The sequence below is a fragment of the Schistocerca cancellata genome, chromosome 3 (assembly GCF_023864275.1).
Source record: "Schistocerca cancellata isolate TAMUIC-IGC-003103 chromosome 3, iqSchCanc2.1, whole genome shotgun sequence".
Taxonomy (NCBI): Eukaryota; Metazoa; Arthropoda; class Insecta; order Orthoptera; family Acrididae; genus Schistocerca; species Schistocerca cancellata.
The window spans coordinates 630,970,736-630,994,334 of NC_064628.1; the positions used below are offsets into that span (position 1 = coordinate 630,970,736).

Genomic DNA, 23,599 nt, shown 5'->3' on the forward strand with positions numbered 1-23,599 from the left:
CGTCAAGTCTGAATCGGCCTTTATTTGCAACTTTTAAGACTAACTTTAGTTATGTCTTTTTCACTTTTTAAACTATATCACGAGCATCTAATATTTCTCCTCAACAAATAAGTATTTATGGTTTAGCAGTTTGCTCATTTGTGAGCTATCGAGTAGCCATCGATATTTTGCTCAGCAATCCGTAACATTGTTGATCGCTGATAATCTAGTGTGTAGTACTGTCATCTTGGCTATCCTTGATTTGTTGTTTTTATTGTGTTTGATGTATGGTCTTTAAACCGAAAAAAGTTGTGATGCTGACATGTCTTGCATCATAATATGTCAAGGGTTCAGTGTGACGTTGCTGTCTTAATTTGATGTTTCTTGTAAGCTGTCATCTTAAATATGTCGTGGTTCGATGCATTAACTTACACATCAGGTCTCGTTCTTAGAGGGTTAACACGAGAAGCTGGCCCAGATAAGGTTCTGAGTGTCAAACCAGAAAAATATGGAAATTGCATAATTCGTTGCCGAGAAGATTCCATTGTTCTCTATGGACCAACTGAAGGGCAATATGAAATTGTGTTGCATCGTCCTTGCAGCGAAACATTGAACGAAGCGTATAGGTGAGATAATTGTTTGACACATCACTGAAGTGTAAAGTAATGAGAGATAAATCTGTCTGACGTGTTTCATCACAGAATTTTTGTGATCATTCTGGCTGGCTTATGACGTATCATCCGTCTCGAAAGAAAGCCCTTGGATTTGAGTACTTTCCGCATTTGTATTAGGTTACAGTTCTAATCAGTGGCAAGGACACTATCATTCAAGGTGTTTTGCATCCGGCTAGGGTGATACTTTCGGCAACTGCACTCGTTTTCCATAAATTGATATGTTGGTTTCGTTCTCAGCACAGCACATACCTTTATACTTGTAGAGCAATACTGAACAGAATTGGCTTTTCCTGAATTGGAAGAACCAGGAGTCGTTGTGTATGACTACAGTTCACCTGTTCCTCTGTAAAGCAAATGCTAATTTGATGAAATACTGAACTTTTTCTGGGAGCTAAATTGGGCCCTCTCTGTTCTTTACTGCATTTTGCACACAGATTAATAAAGTACACTTCTGTCACTCACCAAATAAGAATATTGATGAAACAGTGAGCAGACAGCTGTGAAAAGGTGGATTCAGAAACCCAGATGTTCATCATAATTAACATTTTTTGTCATTTCGCTGACTTGCGTAATTAAAATTTCCATGATGGTTCTTTCAGAGTCGGTAATATCGATTTTATAAACGCCAGTGCTCCATTGGTAGACTTGATGAATTTTCAGTACTGTGTATTTGGTAAAAAGGTTGGGGGGTTGAAAGCTGGCAACAAAGCGTTTTTAATTTCTTTTCAAACAACTTCTTTTCTGCGCAGTACCCTTTATTTCTATCTACAGTTTATCAAAGAACATTCTGTCACCATGGGAATACTGCATATCTGTCAGAGATAAAGGCAGCTTTATTACAGGGTGATGAGGTGTATGATGATATTGCTACTGGATTTGTGAATCTCACATAAAAACATTGTCCATTTGTGGTCATTTTTATGTAGGCCTACAACAGTAGTACCACTAGTCCAGGTATTTTGACATTGGCCTCTCAGTATATATATTCCTTACTGTCATTGCTTGTTAAAAATATTAGTTTATGCCCAAGAATAAGCAGCTTTCACTCAGTTAATACTAGGCAGAATTCAAACCTGTATTTGGATTGGACTTCCTTAACACTTGCGCAGAAAGGTATGCGGTATACTGCTGCAGCCATTTTCAATAAGCTACCACCCAATTTCAAAAATAAAATCTTAGCAGTAATCAACATGCTTACCAATCTCGCCTGAAGAGTTTCCACATGGGTCACTCATTCTGTTCTGTTGAGGAGTTCCTTGAAAAATTAAGCTGATTCTTGTTGTGTTGTTGATTGTGTTTACTTAAACTTATGGATTGACTTTTTTCATGTTCATAAACGTTTTATTTTTATCTGTCATTACTTTTATGTTGTAATTTCATGTGCTGATGTGTTCCATGACCTTGGAGATTTGCTCCTCAATTTGGTCCTACGGAACTTGACATGTAAATAAATAAATAACTAGACTTGTTCAGCTTTGCAGTATCCAGGACCGATACACTGATGAGCCAAAACATTATGCCCAAATGACATTGGATGCCACCTCGTGGCATTGCGGGTACATGATAACTGTAACGGAAGTATGTAAGCAGAGCAGGCATGTATGGGGCAACCTGTAGTGAAGATATGGGATGCAAATGAGGACATCCATTGAGATGAGCAACTCTGGCGAAGGGGAAGATCATGGTTATGTAGAGCCTGTGAACAAGTATGTCAAAAACAGCGAAGCTGGTCAAATGTTCACATGCTTCTATTGTGAGCATCTACAGAAAGAGAGAGAAGGACAGTGAGACTACCACTAGGCGCTAAATGTCTAGACATCCATGACTCTACATAGAACGTGGAGTACGGAGGCTTGGCTGCTCTGTAAAGTAGGATAAATGATGATATGTGGCATCTTTGCCGAAAAAGCACAATGCTGGTGCAAGCACAAGTGTTTCGGAGCACACTGTTCATCATACATTGTTGAACATGGAGCCCACAGCAGGCCACCCCTACCTGTTCACATGTTGACCCATCAAAATAGTCAGCTACGATTGCAGAGGGCAAGAGACCATCCTGATTCGACCGTCAATCAATGGAAATGTGTCAGTTCTTCAAGTTAATCACATTTTTGCTACACTAAATCACTAGTCATCTCCACAGATGCTCTTATTGAGGCGAACGGAGGCTCGAAATGTGCAGTGCGTTATGGATGGGGGCTGGTGGGAGTAGTATCAAGCTATGGGAGAGACATTCCTGTGGTTGTGTAGGACCTTTGGTAGTAATTGAAGATACGCTGACAGCTGCAAACCACTTGTATATCTTTATGCTTGATGTCTTCCCCGATAGCAATATCATCTTTCAGCAGTGTAATTTTCCTTGTGTTGGAGCCAGAGCCCATGCTACAGTGGTTTGAGGAGCATTGTAGTCAACTGAAGTTTTTTATGGAACCTACCTGCGTCGCTATCCGATGCCATCACCATGTATGCAAATCAGTGGCCTGTTATTTATGTGAATTACACGACGTCCATAGACATCTAATGCTACATACCTCCACAAACCTACCAATAAATTGTCGGACCCATGATACACAGAATCAGTGATGTATTTCATTCCAAAGACAGACAAACAAGCTGTTAAGCAGGTGGTCATAATGTTTTGGCTCATCAGTGAATATTTTGTGCAGGCGAAGCATCTTAAATGTCCACGTCAACTTTAAAGATTGTATTAACTGGTGTGTGCATAGAGTGGTTGCTCTGTGCTGCTACTAGCCAAAGGGAACAGTAAATTGCAACTAGAAATGAATGTGACAGTGCTACTTAACACAGATGAGGGATGGTGCAGAGTAAATAAACTTGTTACATTTCTCACAAGTATGCATATGTTATGTTATCCTGTAACCAGAGTTAATGATGTGCTTATATGCAGTATCCTCATTTGTTACTTGTGGTGCATCTAGATGAGAAATCAAGCTTCAATACACACACAATTGTACCATGCTTAAAATTTGGGGTATTGTTGACAAAATTGCTAGTAATGCATAGTTAAATATTCATCTCTTACACAGGCAGGACTAGCAATCATAGTGGACTATGGTCTGAACTTAAGGATGCATAGAGTAAGGCTGCTGAAAGAGGAACTACCTTTCCAGATGCATTAGGTACAGTAAATTGTGCACTGTAAGTTGTATTTGGAGTCCTTGGTGTTGATCTGTATGTATGAGTGAGAACAACTATGTGCTGGGTGAAGAAAGGCAGGCCACATAAAATGAATGAAATGCTAAGTACTCAAGTAGACATGCACATGTCCATCAGGAAGCATATTATGGATTTATGACAAGAAATATGGGACACCTCTGTCACTGGGAAGTGAATGTATTGTTTCATTTCAGATGACTGCTAGAGACTCCAAATCCTTCATTCAGCCAACAGCTGTTCTTGTTTACTGTTTAAAAGGGCACAATCCCTACCCAGAATATCATTGTAGCATTATAAGAACTGTCAAATCAAATGAGGGGGAAATAGGTCCAGAAATTTCCAAACTGTCTTCAAATCCAAATCTGAGTGTAAAAGGGAGAGCAGGTCTTGAGTAACTATTTAATAACACATGTGGTCAAATGAAAATGCTCCATTTATGCTGTTGAGTTGGTGCTAGACTCGTGAGGTTCTTGAAATGGAATGTAGAGTAATGTCACACTCAGTATCACTGATATACCGGGTTATCAAAAAGTCAGTATAAATTTGAAAACTGAATAAATCAAGGAATAATGTAGATAGAGAGAGGTACAAATTGACATACATGCTTGGAATGACATGGGGTTTTATTAGAACCAAAAAAATACAAAAGTTCAAAAATGTCCAACAGATGGCACTTCATCTGATCAGAATAGCAATAATTAGCATAACAAGCTAAGACAAAGCAAACATGATGTTCTTTACAGGAAATGCTCAATATGTCCACCACCATTCCTCAACAATAGCTGTAGTCGAGGAATAATGTTGTGAACAGCACTGTAAAGCATGTCCGGAGTTATGGTGAGGCATTGGCGTTGGATGTTGTCTTTCAGCATCCCTAGAGATGTTGGTCGATCACGATACACTTGCAACTACAGGTAACCCCAAAGCCAATAATCACACGGACTGAGGTCTGGGGACCTGGGAGGCCGAGCATGACGAAAGTGGCGACTGAGCACACGGTCATCACCAAACGGCATGCGCAAGAGATCTTTCAGGTGTCTAGCAATATGAGGTGGTTCTAATAAAACCCCACATCATTCCAAACATATGTGTCAATTTTTACCTCTCTATCTACATTATTTTGTGGTTTATTAAGTTTTCAAATTTATACTGACTTTTTGATCACCTTGTACATTAGGACAGATGTAAGTTGTCACCTCCTTCACCTATTTCAGTAATGGTAAGAAATCTCTCTCTGTTATTTTATAACATTTCAGTGTTTTTTTCTCTGTCTCACTCATCATTATCATCACCATCACCACCACCTTCCTTTCATGGATTAGGCTTTTGCCTGTTCTGGATTCATGAACAGAATCATTCCCATCTTTTTCTAAGTCTTCCAATATCTCTTTTGCCAGTTTGGCTTGTAGTTCAGAATGTTCTGAGCAATTCTGTGACCTGGCATTCTCATGAGGTGTTGCTTCCAATCTTGATGATATTTTTGAATTTTTCCATTTATGCTAAAAATATTTAATTCTGTTCTGTTATGTTCATTCTAATCATATCTCTTCTTCTGCATCCCTTCGTCTTTCTTAGGAACCTCATTTCTGCTGTTTGAATTTTATTTTCTTCTTTTTCTTGTAAAAAACAAGAAAAACAAACCCAGCTTTTGCTTTCATAATATAACACTGGAATTACCATTACTTTATAGAATTTGATGATTGTTTCTTTTTGTACTTTATGGCCCAATGTTCTGCTAATGCTATCACAGACAGCTGGGAATTTGTGTATTTTATTCTCATTGCCAGGGCCAAAATCAAAACTTCAAGCACGGCCTAAATAAGAGATTTGAGACACTTGTTCTAAAACTGAATTATCCAAAACAATTTTTGATTTGACTGGATATTTTCCTCTGAATGCTGTTATTTTTGTTTTGTTACCAGAAACTTTAAAGTTATAGTTCTAGCAAATTTCATTTAGTTGGTATACAGATCTTTGGAGGTCATCTTCATTCTTTTGAAAAATAATGTCATCAGCAATCAAAAGTACATTCAGGTATTCGTTATCTTAATTCCTTTGTTTACTTTGCTTGTTACATGTCTACTTTACTTTGTTTACTTCGAAGACATGCATTTTAGAGCCTATGTTTACTGAACATTAGCATTAAATCTATTATTATTATTATAAAATTTTTATTTTGTAATATTAGGTGATTGGTAGTGTTAAGAGAGAAATTAGGAATCAGCAATTATGAGGCAAATGTTTCCTGACAAAATGAAGTTCAGGTAGATGTGCACTGCCAAAATATTCATCTACTGGAAGAGAATGAGTTCATAGTAATATAATGACTACTTTCAGAATTAATAACAAAAAGGTATGTAGGGGTGTTCAGTAAAAAGTATTCCATTCTTTGAGAGGGTGGTGGTATGGTCCCAGACAGGCTAAAAATATACAGTAAACATGGGCTCTAAAGTGCATACCTTACAAGCAATGAGTACTTGTTCATATTAACTACTGTGAAATACCTCACTTCTACCGAGCAAGTGCTAGTAGCTTGTAAGCATGCATTTTAGAGCCCATGTTTACTGGACATGTTTTGGTCCATACTGCCACCTCACCATGAAGGTGTGTGTGTGTGTGTGTGTGTGTGTGTGTGTGTGTGTGTGCGCGCGCGCGTGCGTGTGCTTATCAACAACTCAGTGCTTCTGTGCTTTTTGGTGAGTGGTCCCTTTTTTTAATTCCTATAGTATTTTTTAAAAATCTTCTGTATATTCCGGTGCAGCTACTTTTTAAAAGTTATGGGGAAAAAAGTCCTTTTAAGTCACTTACATGATGAGTAAGTTATGGATAAAGATGAATAAATAAATCAGGTATGCAGGGCTCTTCGCAAAGTGAATATCTTATGCTGAAGCAAATGAGGCACTTAAAGCAGCACAGAGCCTGATATTTTCTGCGCCGTTTCCCCAAACCCTGAAGAAAATCATTACAGTGGTGGCATAATCAAAATGATATTGCCATAATTGCTACCTGAATCTGCAAATATAGTCACAAAGCAATGCCCACCATTTCCAATGAAGAATTTTGGACACCTTTGTCAGTGAAACAAAATGCAATGTCTAATAAGAAAGCAGCTGGCCTAGAGCCTTCATCAAATTACAGCTGCGTGTTGTCTCCTCAATTTACTCCTCTCTCTCCTCAACTCACTCCTCTCTAAACCCATTTTACCTCTTACTGACTTGCAAGCAGTTGGCATGTACAACTGAAAATAAATGTTTTCTTTATTTCTGCTACTGCATTACCCTAAGGCCATAGAGGACCCTAATACCTTCCCAGGCAACTCCACTTCCATTTGTCCTCTTCCTCCTCCTCCTCCTCCTCCTCATCATCATCATATATTTCAGTGCATGCACCACTGTGTGGGCTTTGAGACCACTAACTCCCCCACCCCAGCTCTGCTGCAGTTTGATTTACGGGTAGCCTCATTCTCACATCAAATATCTTTGTACAGAGAACAAAGAACACACTTCATCACTGCTGACATCTTTCAGTAAGTAGAATTTCTAAATCAGCAGTTCTGATTGCCTGTTCTTGTGGACACTGCTTAGTGAAAAGTTGATAGTAATGTGCACATAACTGACTGTTTCCCTGATTTGGCTTCACCTTCCTGAAAGAATACAGCCTGAAAGGTCAACTTGATGGATGTTTGGCAGGGCAAACCGGAAGTTTTACAGCCAGTTGACCATCTCCGAGCATTGTGACAGTGCATTTGGGGGAACAGATCACATTAGCAGAGAGAGTCATCAAGTTCGTAAATTCATCTGGTCTGCTTAGAAGACAACCTGTCACTCGACACTGTAGTGAATGGTGTGCAGCAATAAGACATAGGTTGCTGCTCTTTGCACACATGCAGATTCTTTATTAGCCTCTGACAGCATACAGTAGAATGGGCTTTCTCAGTGATTGCAAGTTATAATTGAAATCAAAGTATTAAAATTAATGTTCACATTACACGTGCAAAATATCTTGTATACAACTAAAATCTTAAATATTATTATGAAATTTCCATATCATAAAACTCTGTTGTGTTGTAACATGGGATTGTTGTAGCCAGTCATATAAATTTATTTTAAATTTTTTTAAATGGCACAGATTGAATAGAGAGAGAGAGAACTTGTTAAATATTTTGAGGGTATTCACTTTAGATTAGGTTAATACTTGTTCCATAGATCGTGAATACAACACATCCTAATGAAATGGAATGTGTCAGTTTAACGAAAGGTTTCTTTACATCCCATAATTCAAAGTTTTTTCTTTTAATTTGTTTTTAAATTTTGGTTGGCTATCTGTCAGACTTTTGATGCTATTAGGTACATGACCAAAGATTTTTCTGGCAGCATAATTCACCCCTTTCCTTGCCAAAGTTCAATTTAACTCATAGTAACAAAGATCAGCCTTTCTCGTAGTGCTGTAGCTATGAACATGGGTTGTTAATAACAAATTTTGTATGTGAATGTATACTGTGAAGCTACTGTGAAAATCTCTAGCTTTCTGAAATAAATGTTTGCAAGATGATCTTGGCTGGGTCCCAGCTATTATTCTGATTCACACTATTGTGCAGTGAATACTTTGTTCCTTAATGGTGAATTACCTCAAAATATGGTGCCGTATGAAAGCAGTGAATGAAGATATGCAATAGTAAGCTAATTTACTTATATGTTTATCGCCAAAATTTGCAATAACCGTAATAGCATAAGTAGCAAAACTCAAACGTTTCAGCAGACCATCAATGTGTTTCTTCCAGTTCAATCTCTCGTCAATGTAAACAACCAAAAATTTGGAATATTCTGCCCTAGACTTCTGTTCACTCTATTTATTAACGGTGTTATGCCATGTGCTGTACAGGGCTGTATGTACTGTGTTTTATCAAAATTTAATGGAATCCATTTGAAGGCAACCATGTAATAATTTTCTACAAGACATTATTTACAATTTCCTCAGCTAATTCTTGTTTGTTGAGTGTGATTACTATACTTGTATCGTCAGCAAAGAGAACTAGCTGCATCTTCATGAATATAGAGTGGCAAGTCATTAATATACAGGGTGATTCAAAAAGAATACCACAACTTTAGGAATTTAAAACTCTGCAACAACAAAAGGCAGAGCTAAGCACTATCTGTCGGCGAATTAAGGGAGCTATAAAGTTTCATTTAGTTGTACATTTGTTCACTTGAGGCGCTGTTGACTAGGCGTCAGCGTCAGTTGATGCTAAGATGGCGACCGCTCAACAGAAAGCTTTTTGTGTTATTGAGTACGGCAGAAGTGAATCGACGACAGTTGTTCAGCGTGCATTTCGAACGAAGTATGGTGTTAAACCTCCTGATAGGTGGTGTATTAAACATTGGTATAAACAGTTTACAGAGAATGGGTGTTTGTGCAAAGGGAAAAGTTCTGGACGGCCGAGAACGAGTGATGAAAATGTAGCATGCATCCAGCAAGCATTTGTTCACAGCCCAGGAAAATCGACTCGTAGAGCTAGCAGAGAGCTGCAAATTCCACAGTCAACTGTATGGAGAGTCCTATGAAAAAGGTTAGTTATGAAACCTGAACGTCAACTACCCGAGGCGATGGATCGGCCGCCAGGCAGCCCGTGACAAAGCACTTCATCACTGACCTCCAAGAAGCCCTGATCTTACCCCGTGCGATTTTTTTCTTATGGGGGTATGTTAAGGATATGGTGTTTCGGCCACCTCTCCCAGCCACCATTGATGATTTGAAACGAGAAATAACAGCAGCTATCCAAACTATTACGCCTGATATGCTACAGAGAGTGTGGAGCGAGTTGGAGTATCGGGTTGATATTGCTCGAGTGTCTGGAGGGGGCCATATTGAACATCTCTGAACTTGTTTTTGAGTGAAAAAAAACCTTTTTAAATACTCTTTGTAATGATGTAACAGAAGGTTATATTATGTTTCTTTCATTAAATACACATTTTTAAAGTTGTGGTATTCTTTTTGAATCACCCTGTATATTAAGAACAATGAGCCAACCCAAGATTGAATGTTGTGGGACCCCATTCTTGATATCTCCACAGTTTGAGGAGTCTACTGATTTCTGCACATTATGTGAACTGTTTTATTTCAATCTTCTGTACTTTCCTATTTAAATATGAATTAAACCATTTGTACACTGGCCCACTCATACCACAATACTGAAGCTTACCTAGAAGAATTCCATGATCTACACACTCAAAAGCCTTTTGGAGATCACAGAAAATCCTGATTGCTGATGTTTGTTATTCAGAGCATTTAATATTTGATCAGTGAAAGCATATACTGGGTGAGCAAAAGGTCAGTATAAATTTGAAAACTTAATAAATCACAGAATAATGTAGATAGAGAGGTAAAAATTGACACACATGCTTGGAATGACATGGGGTTTTATTAGAACCAAAATGCAGGATGGCGCTCCACCCCATATTGCTAGACGTGTGAAAGATCTCTTGCACACGTCGTTTGGTGATGATCGTGTGCTTAGCCGCCACTTTCGTCATGCTTGGCCTCCCAGGTCCCCAGACCTCAGTCCGTGTGATTATTGGCTTTGGGGTTAGCTGAAGTCGCAAGTGTATCGTGATCGACCGACATCTCTAGGTATGCTGAAAAACAACATCTGACGCCAATGCCTCACCGTAACTCCGGACATACTTTACAGTGCTGTTCACAACATTATTCCTCGACTACAGCTATTGTTGAGGAATGGTGGTGGACATATTGAGCATTTCCTGTAAAGAACATCATGTTTGCTTTGTCTTACTTTGTTATGCTAATTATTGCTATTCTGATCAGATGAAGCGCCATCTGTTGGACATTTTTTTAACTTTTGTATTTTTTGGTTCTAATAAAAGCCTATGTCATTCCAGGCATGTGTGTGTATTTGTACCTCTCTATCTACATTATTCTGTGATTTATTCAGTTTTCAAATTTATACTGACTTCTTGATTACCTGGTATATAGCATTTTCTGTTGAAAAGCCTTTCTGAAAACCAAACTGGGATTCTGTTAGTACTTAATTTTTGCAGATAATTGAAGCTATTCTTGAATACATTACTTTTCAAGAATTTGGGACAAAGCTGTCATACTTGAGATTGGGCAGTAGTTGTTGGGATCAGACCTATCCCTGTTTCATGCAATTGGTTAATAATAGAATATTTTAATCTGTTTCAGTGAGCTATTCCATATGTGACTGAGAATCCTAGTTATCCGTTGGGAATTAGCTTGCACTTTTTTGGAGATGTTGTCAAGTCCATGTGAGATTTTGGCGTGGCTGCGTCACCTCTACGAAAATGTGTAATTGTGGGAGATCTTATGTATGACATCCTCATGGAGGACACCAAATTGTCATCAGCATCTTCAGTGCCAGTTGGGAGAGATTTTATACTTCAGTGAAGCTGAGGGCCATGTTAGTAATAGCAGAGTGCACTCAGCAGAGGAGGCAGATGAAATATGTCCTTGCCATAGGGAACGGGGATACAAAGATTTTTAACTCCCAAATCAGCCAGCAAGGTATTTGCAAGATGGGGGCAGGTCAGGGCCACCAGTTTTCAGGTACTGCTGCCTTAAACTAGACTGTTCCAGTGCTGTTCCATCGGGGGCAGACACTGCCGAGCAACCCTCAGTTCATTCGCAGGAAGCTGCAGATAGCATAGACTACCCACCAGCTGGTCCATTTACACCAGGGATGAACAAGAATTCTGCTCATGTGCAGTGCTCCTGCTCGCGTGCCATTCTCTCTTCCGACCAATGCTGACTGCGCTGAAGTATACAGTAGTGTGTGGTATGGGACAGTAGCACTCGGCGAATTGCTCAGTATATTGTGATTTTAATCTCGGTTTGCCAGTGCATCACTCGTCTTGTCCTGTCCCTCGCAACCTTGAAGCATTTTAGAAAGAGTACTTGCACAGCTGGTATAGGAGATTTTTATCAACTTCTGAAGATGGTAACCGTGCTTACTGAAACTGGTAATTCACAATAAAGGTTGTTTACAAGTGATCTGTGCTATGTAGTTCATCTTCTTTCAAGTAATTATGACAGGGTTCTTTGTACCACTCAAGATGAGTAAACTAAAGTTTAGGAAGGTATTTGTGTATTCTTTCAGTGCCTCAGCGGATCATTTAAATCACATTTTCTTTATTGTCAGTGATCATACGGAAATGGGTCGTGTTTCTTGTCAGAAGTTGTCCCTTTTTAAATGCATCCAATTTTGCCATGAGTCAGAAATATGTTGCTTCTCACCTTGCAATGCTTTATTCAGGCTGTTGACAGTCAGCTCTACTTGAAATGCGTGGTCTGAGTCCACTCCAGATCTTCTAACTTTTGTTCTTGCTTTCCGCTTTCTTTCAGAAATTCATCTCCTTCTTCTTTCAGCATATCTGTCATCAGACAGGTATCTTATCTCTCTCTCTCTCTCTCTCTCTCTCTCTCTCTCTCTCTCTCTGTGTGTGTGTGTGTGTGTGTGTGTGTGTGTGTGTGTGTGTCCTGGGTCCAGACATTCTTTCTTCTACTTCTACTTCCATGATTCTTTGTTGTGGACAATTCCTATGAAAGATGTTTTCCTCTTTTGTATCATTTTCATGTCTGTTGTCTGTTGATTGTTATAATTTTTAGCTTTTTCATCATCTACTAAATCTTTAAACTCTTTCTGCATGGTGTTGTATTACTGTTTCATAGAAAATTTGTGATAACATAGATTATTCAACTACATGACAGGTATTGAGAATTCTGTACTCTGCTAAGCATCTCCTTGTTTGTCATTCTGTCGATCCCTTTCCCCTTTTCCATTCTTCTCATTAATCGTGTTTCAAAACTTTCTGAATATTTTTGTTCTTTCTGACTGACTGTCCATGTTTCAGAAGCATAAGATGCCACACCCTACACAGCACATTTCTGAAGTGTAATGGGGATGCTTCTAGCTGTCAGCAAACCTTTCAATCTCTCAAAAGCTCTCTTTCCCCTGGCGATTCAAAAATAGCAGGTTTTCAATAAAAAAAACTTGTTCCTGGCATGTTCTTTGGCTTAACCAGTGTTCTTTGCAGTAGTATATAATGTCTCCATACTCATTGTGCAATTCCATCAAAGCTGTTGCAACTGATGATTTAATAATGTGTGCAACTTCAGAAAATTTTCTATTCACAACACTAGTTCCATATCGTGTTCCATTCATGTGTGTTTAAAATGAAGTTGTTCTTGATGTACAGAACAATGAACCCCTTAAAAATTGCCTGTTGATTGTTATAATTTTTAGCTTTTTCATCATCTGCTAAATCTTGAAATTCTTTTTGCGTGGTGTTGTATTGCTGTTTCATAGAAAATTTGTGATAACATCGATTATTCAACTACATGACAGATACTGAAAATTCTCATCCTTCTCCCAGTGAGTGATTCCCATTAATTTTTGAACGATTGTAACAATAGATCACTTCCTCTTTTTGCGAACAATAGTGAAGGAGAAACAGCGCTTACACAATGAATCTGCTGAACTGAAGAAAGCTGGGCCAACCAAAATGAGTTGAACCAAGTGTTGGAAGGAAGTGTTAAATGTTAAATGAAGAATTGCACTATACCAAGAAGGACTGAGCAAATCTGAGAAATAGCAAGTTAGTGCTGAGACAGGTCAAGCTGTGGACCTATTGAGGGCAGCACATTGTGAACATGTGAAGTTTTGCCCACTGTGGCAGACCCTGTTTTATACAACACGTAACATATCATAACCACATGGCCAATCCTGCTCACAGGTGGTCAGCTAATGCAAAACTGTCACATAGGCTCCAGCCCAGCTGTGTGATTGCCCATCCATCAGTCTTTCGCCATTCCATGCTTACCTATGCCTGTGGGCACTTGGCTACCATCCGACGGACACGTGAGCTGGGACAGCCTTCCTTAAACTTTAAGCGTGTCTCAATAAGAGCATTGTATGTTTCATAGAATGGGAATCTTGGGTAAAGTGCCCAGATTACAAGGCTATAAAAAGAAAACCCTCTTTCTTGAGATGTCCACAGGGTGGATGGAAGATGAGGCATAACATTTGTCAGTGAGTAACCTGTGGGGTACTTGCAACAACCAAATGTTATGTCAGACTTTTCTAGTGTGCCATGTCTTGTCTGGATCGACAAGATGTCAAGCTTGTCTAATACGTGGCATTCTTTCATGATCAAACATCTGTTTCTAGCATCTTGTGGTTTATACTTCCACTGATTGAATGGATATTCTGCCACCCAACCAACAAAGAGAGCTTGGATGGACCAGTTCTCTTGAGAAAGTAAATTCCAAGTATGAAATGTATTTAAAATCTGTCTTTGCAGCTACTGAAGAAATGCATATTTATGTTACCATACACATTTCATTTTATTGATTTAAAACATCATCAATGGTCTAGGCTGAAACACATTTATAATTTTGGTTTGCTTCTTAGATCAAAGAACAGTTTATCATGTATGATATTGAAGTTTGACTATTACTTACAGTATTTTTGTGCGGTTTCCATTTATGTCTAGAAGTATCATCTGCTTCCAGAAGTTCCAGCAAGCCGTGCTATTCACACTAATGTTTTTGGTATAATTTCATTTGGATATGCAGCACTACACAATTCAGATATGAAATATGTTGTTATATTACACCACTAGTGTTGTCAATGTATCCGGGTGTATGTCGTGGTGTAATTTAGTTTGTTTGTTTCATGTTGCCTTTAGCTCCTATTGAGTCTAACATGAATCTGATTGCAGTTTGTTTGTGATTCTGTGAGTGGTTTGAGGTTGCATTTATTACTGTTTGTTGTTGTTGTTCATGTTCTGTATTTATTTATTTATTCTCATTTATTTATTTATTCATTCATCTGTAGACAGTATAAATTGTATGGATATTGTCAACACACAAAACCAAGTGGTTATATTAAAATGCAGCTACCCACAAAGATCCAATAGGGCTGTAGTTAATGTATGGCAGTGAAACTTGATAGACATGCTAATGCATTGACGTAAAACTGATTTACACTGGGAAACAATTTAGTTCCATTTGTGGCCACCTGGTGCAACTCCGGCACTGTACACTGCTTGTGGGATGGTATGACCCCCACACTGTCATTTGACAAGCCTTAATGTGAGTGAACGGTTTTTGGCATGTTAATGACATGTGGCTGGGCAACATTATATGGAGTTACAAGGCACATTTTATGCTACAGGGTGCAGTGAATACACAGAACTGCTGAATTTGGGTTAAACCAAATGTTATGCATGAAGAACCATTACACTCACCTTTTGTGGCTGTGTGATGTGGTTTCACAAGCATGTTTATTCTTGGTCTGTTCTTCTTTGAAGAGAATACCCTCAGAGTGCCTGTCAGTTGTACTGTGACATCTGTAAACAATTGAGACCTCCTTGTACAGCTTGTGATTTCTGCTTTGGAAGAGTGCAGCTTTGTGGAAACAGCTGTCTTCATGCAAGATGGCACAACACCTTATGTCACTTTCCAAGTGAAAGATCTGCATAATGCAACCTTCCACGAACATGTTCTCTCCAGAGATTTTCCAGATGCATGACCTGCAAGATCACCTGATCTGAATGCAAGTGACTTTTGGTGCAGGGAACATCTAAAAGAGTGCATTAATCAGGGAGATGTTTGGTTTCTACATGATCTGAAGGCCAGTATACAGGAACACATTGCTCAAGATTCCATTGGAATTTACTGTAAGCAACTGTTGGTCATGCCATTTTACAGATGCAGCATCTCGTTGATGTTTCCAGTGCTCATATTAAACAAATTGTGTAAGCAATGGTTAATAGTAAAATCAACATTAGGAATTTCTCACTTGTTCGACCTTTACTGCCCACTTCATGTTCCAAATCCATTATTTATGGAAACATTTCCGTGTGTCTTTCTTGCATTCACCGTGCCAGATTTGCATCTGGTGGCCAATATTGGAACTAATTTTTTTCCAGGGTAAATTGCTTCCACATTAACTCATAAGCATATCTACCAAGTTTCACTTCCATATAATTGTTACAGTCCACAGGAATGTCTGCGAGTAGTTGCACTTTAATTATAACTACCCGCTACATACAATACAGACACAAAGATACGTAAAAATATGGATTTACACCACATAGATCCATACATTATTTGCCTTACTAGATTACATTTGTATACATAATATTTCACTCTTCCATTGAACTTACTGTAAAATGCCTCTCAATTGCACTAATTAACCAGTAGCATAATTCTCTACAAAATTGACGTATCTTTTAGGTAGTCCTTTACAGTATAAAAATACTTTTCTAACAAATAATTTTTTAGGGTATTCCTGAAGGCATATATTTTGCTTTTGACTTTGTCTCTTATTCCATCGTACAACACACTATTTTCGGTTTTTGTTCTGTTTTTCTGACTGAGATGTAAATGGTGGCTGGATCTGGTTCCATGTTCAAGTGGAGACCTGTTTGTTGGGTACTGATTGATATCTTTCTATTTATGGCTCAATGTGTGCAAGATATATTTACCTGAAACAGTCAAGATTCCCGTAGATTTAAACAAATCTGTGCAGTGTGTTTTCTTGCTACCTTTTGTCATAATTCATACAGCTCTTTTTTTAGCTTAAAGATTGTTTGTATATTCTGCTCTAATTACAGAATAAACATATTCAAAATATGTTGTTCTGATGCATGAACTGCTACACACCGAATTCGTTGCAGAGCATGCAAACTTTTTTCATTCCGAGTGCAGTATTATGCTCAGTCCACTTTAGTTGTGTGTCAGTGTGAACCCCTTGAAATTTTGTTTTTGGTAAAAATTCATTGAGCTCATTTTTCACTTTTAAAGAATTATTTTTGGGTTTTCTGCTTACGTGAAAACTAATAATGTTGTTTCTTTACATTTAAGGTTAATTTGTTGCTGTCTACCCACCTGCATAAATCCCTGAGTGTTCTTCAGCTTTTTCATTTAGTACACTTGGTGATACATCGCTGACTAGAATATTACTGTCACCAACAAACAGTAATGTTTCACAGTGTTTGACAGTCTGGAAAAAAAATCATTGCTGTATATCGAGAAGAGTATTGAGCCAAGCACGCTTCCTTTTGAGACTCCAATATTAATGTATTCTGGGATAGAAAGGAGTTTTATGCTGTGACTGGAGTTTATTTGAGTGCTCTATACCTATTGCACTCTGTTTTTCTGGTCTGAACAAAACGAGTTGCATGCTACCTTCTTATACCTAGAGCTTCCAGTTTATTTAATAGAACTGTGTGGTCGACTGTATCAGAGGCTTTGCTAAAGCCAAGGAAGGTACTTGCTATAAGATCGCCTTTGTGTAGTGCTTCCAGAACAACATTTCTAAATTAAGCTATAGCTTATTGTGTGCTTTTTGCCAGGCCTGAAACCAAACTGTTCTTTACACAGAAGATTGTACTATGTTAGGTACCCCATGAGTATTTTTTTATGGTTTCTATTACTTTTGAAACCAATGACAGTAAAGAGACGAGCATATAATTTTCTGTATTTTCAGGGTCGCTTTTCGTATGTAGAGGCAGGACCTTTGCATGCTTTGGTGCCTCTTAGAAGCCACCTATGGTGAATGATTCATTTATGATGAGCATTAAAGGGTCTTTGATAGTGTCTATATTGTCCGTCAGAAGCACACAGGCACTTCGTGTATATCTACCAAGGTTTAATTTTTTAGGTTCCGATCAACATTGTTTAGTTATTCTGCAGTGGTGCGTTGCAACATCATTGTGTTTGGAACATAGTTCAGTGTTTGTACAGGCAGTATTTTGTGAGATTTGTGTTACAGTTTGGTAGCTATGTTGCTGAACTATTAATTTGCAAAGTTTACTGTTTTTTTTTTTTTTTTTTTTGTTTTTTTTTTTTTGGTGTACTGTATTGTATCATTGTTCTGAAATTGTATGTTTACCTGTTTTGTCTTTTTTTCTATTTGTCTCTTGTTTGGTGATATTCTGGGTTGATTTTATTTTGTTTTCTGCCTTTTCTATAAATTTATCTTATTGAGATTATTTCCTTGCTGTTAGTAAAACTTTTCTGTATATCAGGAAACTTTATAAAATGGGCATCAGTGGCTGAAGGTATGCCTTCTTGAGGAATAAACTGCAAATAGCTGTTGTATGATATTTTAATAGTACTGCCTGCTTTCACAATGTTAGAGTTGAATCTTCAAGTAAACCTAAATGAAGAAGAATAGCATGTGGTGTGTGTGTGTGTGTGTGTGTGTGTGTGTGTGTGTGTCCATCCCCACATATACAGACACAAGCAGACAAATGTAAAGGCAAAGAGTTTGGGCAGAGATGTCAGTCTAGCCGGAAGTGTAGAGGCAAAGATGTTGTTGAGTGACAAGTGATGTACAAGGGGCGGCAACTTGAAATAGGGGAGGTTGAGGCCAGGTGGGTAACGGGAAGAGAGGATATATTGAAGGGCAAGTTCCCATCTCATCTTGGCACAGTGTTACACTGTCTGGGTTATCTGGATACTTCCCACTGACACCAACCTATCAGAACTCCGGAGATGGTAACTTGCCCTACAATATATCCTCTCTTCCCATTACCCACCTGGCCTCAACCTCCGCTAATTTCAAGTTGCCGCCCCTCGTACATCACTTGTCACTCAACAACATCTTTGCCTCTATACTTCCTCCTCGACTGACATCTCTGCCCAAACACTTTGCCTTTACACATGTCTACTTGTGTCTGTATATGTGCGGATGGATATGTGTGTGTGTGTGTGTGTGTGTGTGTGTGTGTGTGTGCGAGTGTATACCTGTCCCTTTTTCCCCCTCAGATAAGTCTTTCTGCTCCCGGGATTGGAATGACTCCTTTAAAACCCGCATCCTTTCATGTTTCCCTCTCCTTCCCTCTTTCCTGATGAAGCAACCGTGGGTTGTGAAAGCTTGATATTTGTGTGTGTCTTTATGTGTTTTTTATTTTTAGGTCATTTACAGGAAAAAATTTGAACACATTGGACACCCATCATTCCGAATCAGGTTATAACAAATTAGTCAAATTAGTGATGAAAGTCAAAATTCAAATTGGGTGGAATGAAGAAGATGGCCACAGAAGAAGAGCAACCCCATAAGATGAATAATAAATTTATGGACGTTTTACTATCTGCTCTCTAGATTGTTGCCATTTCTAAAAAATATTTATATTTTATAATCTCCCGTGTACTATTCTCATTTGTTTAGATGTACCTGAAGATGCAACTTAAACATTGTGTAACAGATACTACTATTAAAGGATCATACAACAGCTGTTTGCGATTTATTTTTCAAGAATTTTCTATATATGTTTTTGTTTGATTGGTAGTATTTTTGAAATGCAGGATCATTTTGCCTGTTTTTGTGCTGCTGAGGGTTTCCTTATTCCATTAGTCACCCAGTTACTTTTCTTTTGTGCTTTAGTAACCCTTAGTACTTTTGGGAACACTTCTTTTAATTTGAATGTAAATATCATTAGAAACTTTGCAAGCTTCCCAACCATCCTAGTCTCTGTGCACACTCCTTCCCATGCTTCATTGCTCATCTGTGTGGCAAATTCAGCCTATTTTTGGCTTACAGAAAAGCAATCTATATGCGAGTGTTTTATTTTTATTTTTTTTTTCTATGCCCATGTTTAGTTTTAAGAACTAACTGGAATGATCTGAAGCAACATAAGAATTTTCATCCTTGGAGTCAGTTATTACATGGTCAGTGATTGATGTTGAATGCTTCGTTACCAACGTTGCAGTGTGTTAATCAGTGGTGATATCCTATAGTTGTTGCAGTGTTAATCAGAGTGATGATATTCTGTAGTTGTACATAATGTTAAAGAATGTGTTACAGGATCCATCTGTGTTCAAAGTGTTGACATTTAAATTTCCACAAATGAGCATTGTCAAAGGTGTGGTTGTGATTGCCCTTTCTGATTGTTGTATATAGAAAGTTTATGTGTTGTTTTCTTTTTCTTTTTTTCATGTTCTCTTAATGTAAACTTTGCTCTTGTGTATTGATGGTATTCCCTTGTACAAAAAAGGTATTTGTATTTTCTCATATTACATTCCATATTTCTTAGTCAGTAAAAATTCACAATTTTATCTTTTCCAGTCTCTATAGATCAAATGACGTTAATGCTGCAGAAATTAGATTTTTGGAATTGAAGGATAAGGTGCCACATCTTATTCAGATATCCAAGGATGTGAGTATAATTTTGTGAAAACTTTCCCACGATCATTTGAACATTTTGTTTATTTCAGTACAGAAAATATTTTAGATTGAAGATGTCTTGCCACCTGTATGTAGTTGATGAAAAACATTTTTATCTTTATATGTAAATGTAAGGTTGTATATAATAGAAAGAAACATTCCACATGGGAAAAATATATTAAAAAATGCTGTGACTTACCAAACGAGAAAGCGCTGGTAGATAGACACAATAAAAAAACACACAAATTTCAAGCTTCAAGCTTTCGCAACCCACAGTTGCTTCATCAGGAAAGAGGGAAGGAGAGGGAAAGACGAAAGGGTGTGGGTTTTAAGGGAGAGGTTAAGGAGGCATTCCAATCCCGGGAGCGGAAAGACTTAGCTGAGGGGGAAAAAGGGACTGGTATACACTCGTGCGCGCACACACACACATATCCATCCGCACATATAAAAGTAAGGTTGCTTGTTTTTTAAATTATTTAATTTACCAGACCAGTATTGAGGTCACACTCACCACCAGTAGTCTTACATTTTACTTTTGAGACTTTATAGATTCTCTTTAAGATGTTGTATTAATATTATAGACTTTCTAGCACATTCTCTTATTTTTATTAATGGATTGGAATTCCAAATATCAGTGACATATAAAAAACAAGCAGCCTTGTCTTTATGTATGCAAATAAAAATGTTGTTCACCAGCAGGAAATATTCTTTTACTGTAAGTTTCATATGTCATAAATGAGCCTTATTGGTGCAGTGTCTGTTACTTAAAACTCTACATTTCATTGCTGGGAACTCTGTGCCACTTCCAGAAGGTGTCAAAAAGTAACTGTTATAAATATAATAACTGAATATTATTTTCATAACCATGCTCATATTATTTTGTCATTGTGCCTTAAGATATGTGGCTGGTAAATATCTGGGAAGCATTTCACAAACAGTAGCAGTGTTTTCTTTTCTCTGTCTTATGACCATGACAGGTAGGAAGCATTGGAAATGTCTCTATGCTTGCTGCATATCTGCAAATATTTGTGGAGAAAGATTCAAGGGGAGAAGAGAATGAAAGACTAAGTCTTACAAATCTAAAAATAAATAAATAAATAAAACTATTGTGAAATTAAAAATAAACCAAAAACAGTCAGTCTGCTCAAAAGTGCACATCCTTGAAATCAAAATATACTGCTTGGTAATGTTCAATACTGTGTTACTCCACCACATGCGTTACGAGGTCTGTTCAAAAAATTCCAGAATTGTGTCCACAGAATGTTCCCTTCCCCTCTAATCCCAAAAATTTTCACTTCTTCTTAACACAAATTTTTTGTGTGAAGTAGAGAAGGTTATGTCCCAGTAGGTGGAATTGATGGTGTGTTTAAATAACTGGAAATAGATAAAATAACAAAGTAATGAGAAAGGGAGCATTAAGTTGTATGTTGGAGGAGGAGCACAAGCTGGATAATATGAAGGGGAAGATAGAAAAGGAGAAAAAATGAATCGAGGGTAGGGTGTGATAACAACACCCCTCGAAGGCATGTAAGGTAATCAGTCTAGATCCACATCAATATCTATATACTTTTCTGCTTTTTTCAGTTGATTAGACAATTCTGTTCATTTTCGTCTGTCTTAAACAACTCCTGTCAGCGATCATAAAATAGTTTGGATCAGAACAAAATGGAGAAAGATAGGACAAATTATTTCCATTTGGCTGTGAAACTGCACCAACACACACAGTATCGAAAGTGTGCCATTTATGTACTTAAAAGAATGAGTCGTCTTGATGATTAAACATGTGGTGTGGCTAATATTATTCAGATACCATTAAATTATTACCTGTATTTTAGAGGTTTTCTAGTTACCGCCAATTTACGGAGGATAATAAACATCCAGTCAATCAAAAGAAAAGGTTCTAAATGGCTATTTGGAATGTAAAAAATGGAGGGAGGGTGAGTGGGGGTTGATTTATAACTAAGAAACATAAAAAATATACGCTGGTGATAAAAATGATGATAGAAATCATACTAAATGGTAAAGGATGGGAAACTACTAACTGAGAAGAGATGAACACCGAAGGGAAATCTAATAGGTACTTTATATTCCCTATTCTTTTTATTACTAAGATAAAAATGATAAACATGTTGTGAGAAAGCTTTATTAAACTAGAGATGAGAAAGGCAGTAAGAACAGACAAAAATAGATCTTGGAGGAAATTTAGACCATGTTAGATACAGTATTACAGGGCGTGCTGGAGATATAAGTTCCATGCAGACTGTTCAGAGAAATGATTTGGATTGATTGGGTAAATCGGTTCATATGATTTTCAGGTAGCAGTTGACTAAATACTACTAGTATGTCTGCTGTAGAGTTTGTTTCTTGTCATTGATGAAAACTGAGGGGGAAAAAAGTGCAGCTGACTCCAGTATATAAGAAGGGTAGAAGAACAGACCTGCAAAATTACAGACCAATATTCCTAACTTCAGTTTTCTGCAGAATCTTTGAACATGTTCTCAGTTCAGTTGAGACAAAGAAGCTTATGTCCGCAAATCAGCATGATTTTAGAAATCATCACTTGTGCAAAACTCAGCTTACCCTTCTCTCATATAATATACTGTAAACTATGGATGAAGGGCAACAGGCAGAAGCCATATTTGTAGATTTCTGGAAGACTTTCGACATGGGGGCCACATTGAAGGCTGTTAACAAAGGTATGAGCATATGGAATAATACATAAATGATTTTTTGCGGATGGGGTGGGCGACAGTTGGCAGTTGTTGCTGATGATGCTGTGGTGCAGGGTAAGGTGTCATTGTTGGGTGACTGTAGGAAGATACAAGATGACTTGGACAAAATTTGTAGTTGGTGTGGTGAATGACAGCTAGCTCTAAATGTGGGGAAAATGCAGGTTAGCGCAGATGAGTAGGAAAAACAAACCCTTAATGTTTGGTTACAGAGTTAACAGTGTCCTGCTTGACAGAGGCAAGCCACTTAAACATTTGGGCATAACGTTGCAAAGTGATATGAAATGGAACAAGCATGTGAGAACTGTGGTAGGAAAGGAAAATGTTCGACTTTGGTTTATTGGTAGAATTTTAGGAAAGAGTAGTTCTAACGTAAAGGATACCACATATAGGACAGTGATGCGACTCATTCTTCAGTACCACTCGAGTGTTTGGGATGTGTACCAGGTCAAATTGAAGGAAGACATTGAAGAAATTCAGAGGCGGGCTGCTAGATTTGTTACTGGTAGGTTCAAACAATACGTAAGTGTTATGGAGATGCTTCGGGAATTCAAATGGGAATCCTTGGAGGGAAGGTGATACCGGTATTCTTTTCATGGAATGCTATTGAGAAAATTTAGAGAATCAGCATTTGAAGCTGACTGCTGAATGATTGTACTGCTGCCATCATACATTGCTCATAAGGGCCACAAAGATAAGGTATGAAAAAGTAGGGCTCGTACAGAGGCATATAGATAGTCATTTTTCTCTCTCACTATTTGTGAGAGGAACAGGAAAGGAAATGACTAGTAGCGATACAAAGTATTCTCATCATGTACGTAAAAGTAGAT

At 37.9% G+C, this 23,599-nt stretch overlaps 1 protein-coding gene across 1 annotated transcript in view; it reads left to right on the plus strand.

The window, feature by feature from the left end:
* The first annotated feature begins 204 nt into the window (after positions 1–204).
* Positions 205–23,599, plus strand: part of LOC126175558 (85/88 kDa calcium-independent phospholipase A2-like) — a 170,271-nt gene continuing 146,876 nt past the window's right edge. The window contains exons 1-2 of the mRNA XM_049922408.1: positions 205–605; positions 19,942–20,032. Coding sequence (XP_049778365.1) covers positions 385–605; positions 19,942–20,032 — 312 coding nt within the window. The 5' untranslated portion in view covers positions 205–384. The remainder of the gene's footprint in view (positions 606–19,941; positions 20,033–23,599) is intronic.